The sequence below is a fragment of the Lepidochelys olivacea genome (assembly GCF_965140295.1).
Source record: "Lepidochelys olivacea isolate rLepOli2 genome assembly, chromosome: 4".
NCBI classification, from domain to species: domain Eukaryota; kingdom Metazoa; phylum Chordata; order Testudines; family Cheloniidae; genus Lepidochelys; species Lepidochelys olivacea.
Genome location: NC_140414.1, coordinates 135516315 through 135526103, shown reverse-complemented (window position 1 = coordinate 135526103; position 9789 = coordinate 135516315). Strand labels below are relative to the sequence as shown.

Here is a 9789-nt window from a genome sequence, read left to right as displayed (position 1 = left end):
AGACACCACAGAAATTAGCTTTTGTTTATGGTGATCCCACTGCCCCAGCATTATAGATTGTAACATATAGTGCTAAGTGGAAAGCTACAATAACATTTTTTAAAATTACATTTACATCATTTTTCTTTACAATACACATGCTATTTTGCTGAAATGCCAAAATAAAGCAATTCCACTCAAGATAAAGGTTATAAGTAACTTCACCGAGACTAAAAACCTACATTAAAAATAATATCCTCACCCGTTTATTGTTGATTTCACCACTTAGCCTCATTTTTTTAACTCAGTATGAATACAATTTAATTGCAGAAGTCACACACACAGCTCTATTTTTTCCACACACATACTGAACACATATTCAAAGTTTAATGTGTGTCTTGGTTTGCTCCTCTTGTCTTACTCAGAGCGTCCATTGCCACTGAGCCCAAGTCCATCTCTTAAATCAGACGAAACAGGGATGCAAAAATGTAGATTTCTGAGTGATGTTCTCCTCTGTCGTGCATTGTACTAGTGCATTCAACCAGTGTGTCAGAATTCAATCAGATAAGCTGGGGGAGGGGATTATTACACAATACAGAAATATATTTTTACATGTATCTTAACATGCCATATGGCTGCTTGCCCTACTATAGTACAGTGCAATAAATACAAATATATTCACACTAGAAAAGTTTTAACTGCCATGATCTACATCTGGTTTATGAGTACAAATTCACCTAGTCAACAATATAACAAACTGAGCAAGAAAAAGTGGCATTGGCAGTAATAGTCTAGTACGAAACGCAAGGCTAGAAGCAAAGTGTTTTCAAGCTACAGAAAATTTGCTAGCTTCTAATATGAGGATGTAGGGCCCAATCCTGCAAGGTGCAGAATTGTGATCAGTAGATTGCATCAGAACATGGGTTGGGTTTTTTTCCAATTTAACAATGAATACTCTGACAGTTTATTTGGCTTTGCTAACCGTTTATAAATAACACACTATGTCTATTAAACTATACAGCAACATGACATTTATAGCCTAATCCTGAATACAAAGTTCAAAGAACATGACTACAAAGGCCAAAGAGCAAATGTCATTGACTAAAAGCATTTCCACTTAGAACTCCATTTTATTGAATATTCTGTTACACAAACATTTCTTGATCACGAAAGCAAAAGGAACAGGATTTCCTGTTCCACTCCATTCCAGTAGTAATTTATCCATACACCACTTTTATAAATTAGTGATGGAATTTAACAGTTAGCCCCTCAGGGCTATATATTTATATATTTTATATATATGCACATTTACTTTGAGTTCTATGTAAAAATTGAAAAAATGTTTGAAAGAAAACTCAGAATATATCACAGCTTTTTTTTCCCAGGAAAAAAAAATTAGTTTTATAACACTATTCAATTTATCAAACTTTTTCGGAAGTATTTACTTTGAATTATGTACACATTACTGGAAATAAAACTTTTTCCACAAACATTCCTTAGGGTGACAGTTATCAACAGGATGACAGAAGAATAGCAGGATGAATATTAAACATATTGAGGGGAGAAGAGGGAGGAGGTGATCGGTTTATACTTTAAAAAGTCACCATATAATTAAGTACAAAAACCTGCATTGAATGACAACTGCTGGTGTAGAAACTTGATCAGATATGGAGACCAAGAGTATAGTAAAGCTCTATGGTAATATTATTTCTGTAGCATTTCCACTCTGTATGTATATACTAAATGTTGGCAAAGTTTCTGTAGCATTAGCTTATACAAACACAGGAGTCCTCAGTCTGCTGCATAAAATGGAACAAGTGTTTTTAATTCTTCTGAAATGCACCCGTAATTCAGAGTGTCACTTACAAACTGCATATTGAATCACTTCTTCAGAAAAATATCTGTTTGGCATCTCCAGGACTCTGTTCCATTGGACAATAGGGGCATTTTAATCTAGAGACAAAGACAACGTGTTAGGGTTGTTCTAATATGACAGCCGCAACTGCAATTACTGGACATCTCCATTTGTTTTCACATGTTGAAATAACAGACCACTAGGAATTTACATTAATTATTATTTATATTATAATAGCACCTAGTTCTCAATTATATTTGATAGGGTAGGCAGGAAAAGGAGACTAGATAGCCCTTTCTGCATAATGCTTTCCTCAGCTCCACTGAACAGATCCCCTCGCTATGAAGCAGGGGTGGGCAAACTTTTTGGCCCGAGGGCCACATCGGGGTTGCGAAACGGTACGGAGGCCCGGGTAGGGAAGGCTGTGCCTCCGCAAACAGCCTGGCCCCTGCCCCCAGCCACCCTCTGACTGCCCCCCTCAGAACCTCCGACCCATCCAACCTCCCCTGTTCTTTGTCCCCTAACCGCCCCCTATCCAACCCCCCCTGCTCCCTGTCCCCTGACTGCCCCGACCCCAATCCACACCCTCGCCCCCGACAGGCCGCGCAGGACCCCCGAACCATCCAACCCCCCCCCCCACTCCTCGTCCCCTGACCACCCCCTCCTGGAACTCCTGTCCCTAACTGCCCTCCCCCAGGACTTCCCCCGCATCCAACCTCCCTTGCTCAGTCTCCTGACTGCCCCGAACCTCCACCCCATCCAACCGCCACCTGTCTCCTGACTGCCCCCCGGGACCTCCTGCCCATTATCCAACCCCCACCCCCACTCTGCCCCCTTACCAGGCCGCTCAGAGCAGCAGGACAGGCTTATTGGAAAGCCTGGGAGGTGGGCAGGCGCAAGCCACGCTACCCACGTGGCGGCATAACTCCGGGGGAGGGGCCGGGGGCTAGCCTCCCTGGCCAGGAGCTCAGAGGCCAGGCAGGACTGGACATGGCCCGAGTTTACCCATCTCTGCTACAAAGGGACCCTAGCCAGAGTTAGAATATTTTTTTTTAAAGATGTAGTTGCTACTTACCTTATTATTCATGCCTAGATTATTAAAAATGAAGAAGTTAGATTTTAAAATTCACTCTTTATCCTGTGTGGTTGCTTGCTGCATTTTGCTCAGTTTGGACTATGAAATTAGACCGGCCACTTACAGTTAATGTCTAGACAGTTTCATGGACTGTCTCTCATGCACTAACACAACGCTATTCCGCTGGGGTTTCTAACCCAGCAGTGAATATGAAAACCAGAACACATCCAAGATTTTCATTTGAAAAAACCCAGCAACATTTTCTATTTGGTTTCACAAAACCCTCGTGTTACAAAAATCTAAGTTTGGGCCTAAATTAACGTTATAGTGTATTTATATTGTGCAGCTCTCTATGCTTTATCGATGCGGTGTGTCCTAAAGTGGAATTACCAATAGTTGTACAGGTTCCCTTCCTAAAAAGTACTTTCCTTATTTCCCGCATTCCTTCCTGCCCCCTCCACATCTAAGTAGTTAATGAATAACATGAAATCACCATTGCAAGAAATATTCATCTGCTCAAAGTTATTTGATTACCCTAGTTTCCTCCAAGGATCTCCCCCAACTGACCCCTTTCCTTTTTTCTGTTTAATTTGTTTGGTGTGTGATTAACCTTGCTCTCAACAGAAAACCCAATGCATAGAAAACCTGAGCCTTCATGCAGCAATAATTATAGTTTCTGTAAAATGGAAGGCTAATTTTTCAAAGTGATGTAATCCTATCTACTGAGATTCTTATATCAGGTCCTTCAGTGTCATAAGAATAATATACAGCCAACTCACTTGTTATTGTTCCAGTGCACCAACAATGCTATCCTGCTTTGAAGTCAGCCACCAGAATTTCAACTATCTTCCCACCCATGCTGCCTTTATGGAGTCTTCTCTCACCCCAAATTCACTATTTTAACCTTAAAATTGGTCCCTGCCCACACTTTGCTAATAGGAAAAGAATGAGACTTACTTGCTGCCATTAAACATTTTATTCAGAGCGTCTCTTGATATAATATGACCACAGACCAGTTTCATAGGTGGATTATTATCTGTTGTTTGCTGACGAAGAATGGGACAGGCAAATATTGAGTGATACCAGCACTTTTTACCGAGGTCCACTTCAATCTGTATAAAAGAATACAGTAATTAAAATCACCATGTATCTCGTGTAACTGCATTTCCAGCAGACAGTCATCACCACTCTATACAGGGCCATTAAACACATTTCCATACAACTTTAAGTACACCGGAATCACTTGTGCTGATGAGTGGGAAGCCTTCAGCCAGAAATATCTCAGAGTGATCTTAAATTAAACTGTTTTCTGTTTTTGCAAAGCAGAGCATAGTGCTGGCACACCACTTGTAGGTACGCATTGTAGAACAAACCAGCACTGGCAGGGAAATGGACCTGGAAATGGATGATCCTACAGGACTTATCTGTTCTAGGCAGAGATTTCCAAAGCTGGCTAAAGGATTTAATGACTAATTTCCATTAGAAATTAACTAGAATGGATTATCCACATTCCTAAAGTGCTTTTAAAACTCCCACCACTAACACGTTTATGATTCACATCAAAAGTCTTGGGATCACTCCAGTCAGAGGCCAATGCAGAAGATACAAGTCCAGGCAAAAATTCTTCCACCACTCCTCAGGCAGGGGGATTGTATGATTTCAGGAAGAGACGAATGCAAAGACAGAGAGAGAAAAATGTGGCTCAGTGGTTTAGGCAAAGGACTGGGGACTAGGAATTCCCAACCTCTAATCCTGGCTAACACTGGTGCTTCTGATTGAGTCCTTTAACCTTAGTATTACTTGACCTCTCAGGGGTGTGGTGAAAATGGATTAGGCAGTGTTTGTGAAGTGTTTAGACTATGCAAGAAGCTATATACGTACTATTAACGAATCCACATCTGCTGGATGATCCTTTGCTAAACCACTTTCTTTCCAGTGATTCTTTTGGTACTGGTTACCCACCTCAGACCAGATTCCACAGTCACAATTATAAAAAGCAATACTGGACTGGTCCCAACAGACACTTTGGTGCCACACATGGATCCTCATCACCCTCATCAGGAATGCCACGTCTACTGCTGCCCAGCTCAATGCGTGAAAAGTTTTCTCCTTCTCAAAGCAGGAGCAGAGAGCCTTGAACAATTTCATAGGCATGGTCACACGGATTTTGCTATGAACAAGCTCCTCCAGAATTGTGTCTGTGGATCCCAATTCAGTCCACCAATCATACAACGATGCCATTCCTGGTCATTTCAAGCCCACCTAGTATTGTGGCAGTACTCCAGCAAGCTGTGGGTGGAGCTCAGGCCTGGCTGAACAATGGGAATATAACAATCTGATTTTTTTCCTCCTCATTTTTACGGCAGCATACACTCCTGGCTGTTTTAGCAGTTACACAGTCGACTTTTGGGGTGAAAGAAAATCCATACACACTTTCAGTGTAAGAGAAATTCAAAAGGCTTGCTCACTGTCCGAATCCTTGTCTGTCTGAAAGTACAGAACATACTCACCGGCAATTCATCTTTCTGGTTCCAAACTCCAGTGCACTGTCTTTGTTCGATCACAGCTTTGATATTAATTAAAGCTGGCAATGCTACACAACCTGCTGAAAAACTGCAGAAAGCACAGAAATGTTAGCACAGGATGCTGTTTTAAAATAAATATTTCGCACAGCTTTACTTCATTAGTAAGTTACTGGGGACAAAAGGCTGTCATATTTCCTCAGTCCATTCTTGCCTTCTGTATTACTACCCAACAAGTAAGACTGCAGGTTGCTGGGATTCTGTTATGTTCAACAAGCTGAAGAGTAACAATTTGAGTGAAGCACATCAATAATCTGATTTACGGTACCATTTGTTTTGGTATTGTGACGGGGCAAGGCCAGATGTCTATAGAAAAGTAGTGGGAGATAGTAGATATATTAGCTCCAGGCTAAACAAATCCCTGGTACCAGGATAAGTGAAATGGCAGCTGCTCCAGGTCAATTAAGACACCTGGGGCCAATTAAGAACTTTCCAGAAGGCAGGGAGAAGGCTAGGTTGATTGGGACACCTGAAGCCAATCAGGGGCTGGCTGAAACTAGATAAAAGCCTCCCAGCCAGTCAGGTGGATGTGCATGTCAGGAGGTGTGGGAGGAAGTTGTGCTGTTGGAGAGGCTGAGTAGTACACACCATATCAGGCACAAGGAAGGAGGCCCTGAGGTAAGGGTGAAGTTGAGCTTGAGGAAGTGGGGGCTGCTGTGGGGGAAGTAGCCCAGGGAATTGTACATGTCATGTTTCTAAAAGGTCAGCTACCATAGCTGATGCTATTAGGGTCCCTGGGCTGGAGCCCGGAGTAGAGAGTGGGCCCTGGCTCTCCTCCCCTACCTTTGCCCCCTGATTAATCACTGAGACTGGGAAACAACAGAGACTGTGCAAGGAAGGATAACTTCTCACCTCCCTCGCTGGCTTATGATGAAAATGGCTCAGTAGACTGTGACCCTTATCTCTAGAGAGAGAAGGGTTACATGCAGGGTCACAGTGAGCCTCTGAGACTAGCGAAATCCATCAGGAAACGTGGGACCCATGGAAGCAAGGACAGAGCTTTGTCACAGTATCCACTGTCCAAGAGAAAAAGGGGACTGGAAACGACTCAGCTTTACATGTGGTCAAGAGACTGTTACATAACTGGCATGGCCAAAATGTGATCTGAATGCAGCCTAAGGAGTTGTACGTACATGGACCACAATCAGACCTTTAATAGTCTGTTAGTGTAACTTCAAGAGACTCCAGATCTCATACATACGGTCCCTGGGATTAAAATGTACAAGGAGTCTCCACAGAATGGAGCTGAGGAAGGTAATGCAACCTGCTCTGTTTATGTTACAAATGTGGTCTTCAGCTGGGCTAAGATTGGGTGCCACACAGAGTTTGTTCCAGGAGCTTCCTGTTACCCAAGTATATTCTACTACTTTGCAGTACTCCAGGAGGTTGCCACAATAAGTGTGGAAATGATTTTCGGCAAATTATCAGGAAAGTCTGAATATTTTGCACTGAGTGTACATTTACCCCCTGCAACAAATTAACGGAGGACAGGAAGGGGAGCCAAGAGTTCTAATCCCAGCTCTGCTACTGACGTGCTATGTTGCTTTGGCAAAGTCATGTCACTATTTGTGCCAGTTTTATCATCTGTGAAAATAATACTTGCTCCTTCACAGGAGCTTTGAGAGGTTTAGTTAATAAAATGCTTTTAGAACGATGTCTCTGGCAGGGTCGTCTGTGGGGACTACACCTGCAACCTCTGGATCTAAAAGCATGACCCTGTAGCATCTAAGCCACAACGGGGGCGAGAAGGAGGGGGATTGCATGCAGGGCCATGAATGTAGGGCTGGGGTTGGGGTGTGGGAGGGAGTGCAGTGTGCAGGTGGGGGCTCAGGGCAAGGGGTTGGGGTGCAGGAGGGGTGCAGCAGGGGGCTCAGGGCAGGGGGTTTGGGTGTGGGGTGCAGGAGGGTTCGGGGTGCAGGCTCTGGCCCAGCACCGCTTACCTTGAACGGCTTCAGGGTTGCAGCAGCGTGCAGCGGGGCTAAGACAGGCTCCATGCCTGCCCTGGCCCCACGCCATTCCCAGAAGTGGCTGGCACCATGTCCCTATGGCCCCTGGGGGAGGGGAAGGAAGAGAGCTCCATGCGCTGCCCTCCCCTCGGGTACCTCCCCCGAAGTTCCCATTGGGCGCGGCCAATGGGAGCTGCGGGGGGGCAGTGCCTGCAGGAGAGGGCAGCACGCGGAGCCCTCTGCCCACCCCCACCCCCAGGGGCTGCAGGGACGTGGTGCCGGCTGCTTCTGGGAGCAGCGCAGGGCCAGGGCAGGCAGGGAGCCTGCCTTAGCCCCACTGCGCCACGGGGCTGGTAATCCCAAGGGCCATAGTTTGCCCACCCCTGATCTAAGCTAAAGAATCAGATCCATTACCTCAGACACAGTAGCCAATTCAAACCATTATCTGTGCTCCAGCCAGTAGGGGGAGACCAATAGCTCCAGCATTAGCCCACATTACACTTGGAAGATTTATATTCTGCACAAACAAAAGCACCAGCTCATTTAGTAGTCCTAAAAGAAAACATCTGTGAGGGATGTCAGAGAGCCTTCTGAAAACTAACAGTAGCTAAAATAAATTGATTTAGCACATGACAATTTATCTGGATTGCAGTAGTGCTTAAAGGGCCCCAATTCAAAGCCCACTGAATCCAATGGGAGTCTTTCCACTGACTTCAGTGGGTTTGGAACAGGCCCAAGGGCCCCCATAAGATTGGATCCTCATTGTTGTAAGCCACTGAACAGCCATAAAAAGAGAAATGGTCTTGCACCAAAATTTTAGAAAATGAAATTTTGTAGGCAGACTTTTATTTCAAACTGGTCTAATTTTTAAAGTATTTGCTACGTGCGTGCAGTAGCCACATTTTAGAGCAGTCTTGTTTATGCCACGAATGTCAATAACACATGCACAATAAAAACACCACAGTTCAACTGATTTCACTTTGGGCCCAAAACGGCTGTCTAATCAACACAAGTATCAATAAAAGGGAGGGGATTTTTCCACCTCAGTGGTAGCAACGCATACACTTGTGCTGATAATGAACTGTGCACATTACTCAGTCAATGCATGGGCCATTAAAATGTCAGTGAGTGACTATTAACACGCTGGATATTGTTCTGGGAGGAAAAAAGATGGACTAAAAATCTATTACAGGGACACAAATTCCTTAGTGCTCATTTTTTACATCCACAAATTAAAATCAATCAATAAAACACTGCTATAGAAGGATGTAGATGCAGGCGTACTTTTCCTTTCCATTCTGCTGCTCCTTTCCAATGCATGAGCCTGGCTCCAAAAGAAACGGATCCACTGAAAATCATTAATACTATTACTTGGCAGATATTAATGAAATGTCTGAAGTGCGGCTGTAGTGAGTTTGTACCTCTTTAAAAGTGGTCAGCTAAGCAGGAATGTAACTAACAGTCACAAGCAAGCAGATAACCAAGAAAAACAATAGTGGCACTTGTTAGGATATAGATATTCAGGCCTGTCTGTAAAGGCCTATACTCTAAGAATTTAGGTGTATTCTTATCACTTGGCTAGTGATAGAGGTATAAAAGAAAGAATCAAAACCACTGTCTGCCAGTGTAAGGGCCTTCTCTTACTGTGACAGTTTGTGGCCCTGTGCTTAGGCTCAGGCCTTTGGCTAAGCAGCAGAGGCAGCCATAAGCTAGGAAGCGACCGGTCACATCCTCACATTCCAAACTAGTCACATTGAAAGAAGGTGCTATTGGGCTGTTAGGCACTATCAGGACAGGATTGTATTCCTATCACCTCCAGAGAAAGGGAAGTGCCTAGAAAATGTAAAAGGAAACTTAGTTTGATAGCATCCTGTCTGGCAAGAACTCACTTATCAATAGCTGGGATGTGAAATCCTCACTTCTGTATTGTTTTGTCATTATAGTTCCCACTTTGCTCTTGTTTGTCTGTATAATCTCTGTCTGGTTCTGTGATTGTTCCTGTCTGCTGTATAATTAATTTTGCTGGGTTTAAACTAATTAAGGTGGTGGGATATAATTGGTTACATAATCATGTTACAATATGTTAGGATTGGTTAGTTAAATTTCAGGAAAATGATTGGTTAAGGTATAGCTAAGCAGAACTCAAGTTTTACTATATAATCTGTAGTCAATGAGGAAGTGACTGGGTGTGGGTAGCGGTGGGCATGTGGGTGTGTGAGATGGGAACAGGGAATGGGGGTAAGAAAATTGGAATCATGTTTTGCTAAAGGGGGAAATGGGAACAGGGAATGGGAGTAAGGAAGTTGGAATCATGTTTGGCTAAGGGCAGGAATGGGAACAGGGACACAGGTG

At 43.8% G+C, this 9789-nt stretch overlaps 1 protein-coding gene across 1 annotated transcript in view; it reads right to left on the bottom strand.

The window, feature by feature from the left end:
• Positions 1-218: 218 nt before the first annotated feature.
• The window catches only part of RMND5A (required for meiotic nuclear division 5 homolog A), a 44223-nt gene continuing 34652 nt past the window's right edge, over positions 219-9789 (bottom strand). The window contains exons 7-9 of the mRNA XM_084627624.1: positions 5420-5522; positions 3867-4021; positions 219-1932 (exon numbers count right to left, since the gene is read on the bottom strand). Coding sequence (XP_084483750.1) covers positions 1869-1932; positions 3867-4021; positions 5420-5522 — 322 coding nt within the window. The 3' untranslated portion in view covers positions 219-1868. The remainder of the gene's footprint in view (positions 1933-3866; positions 4022-5419; positions 5523-9789) is intronic.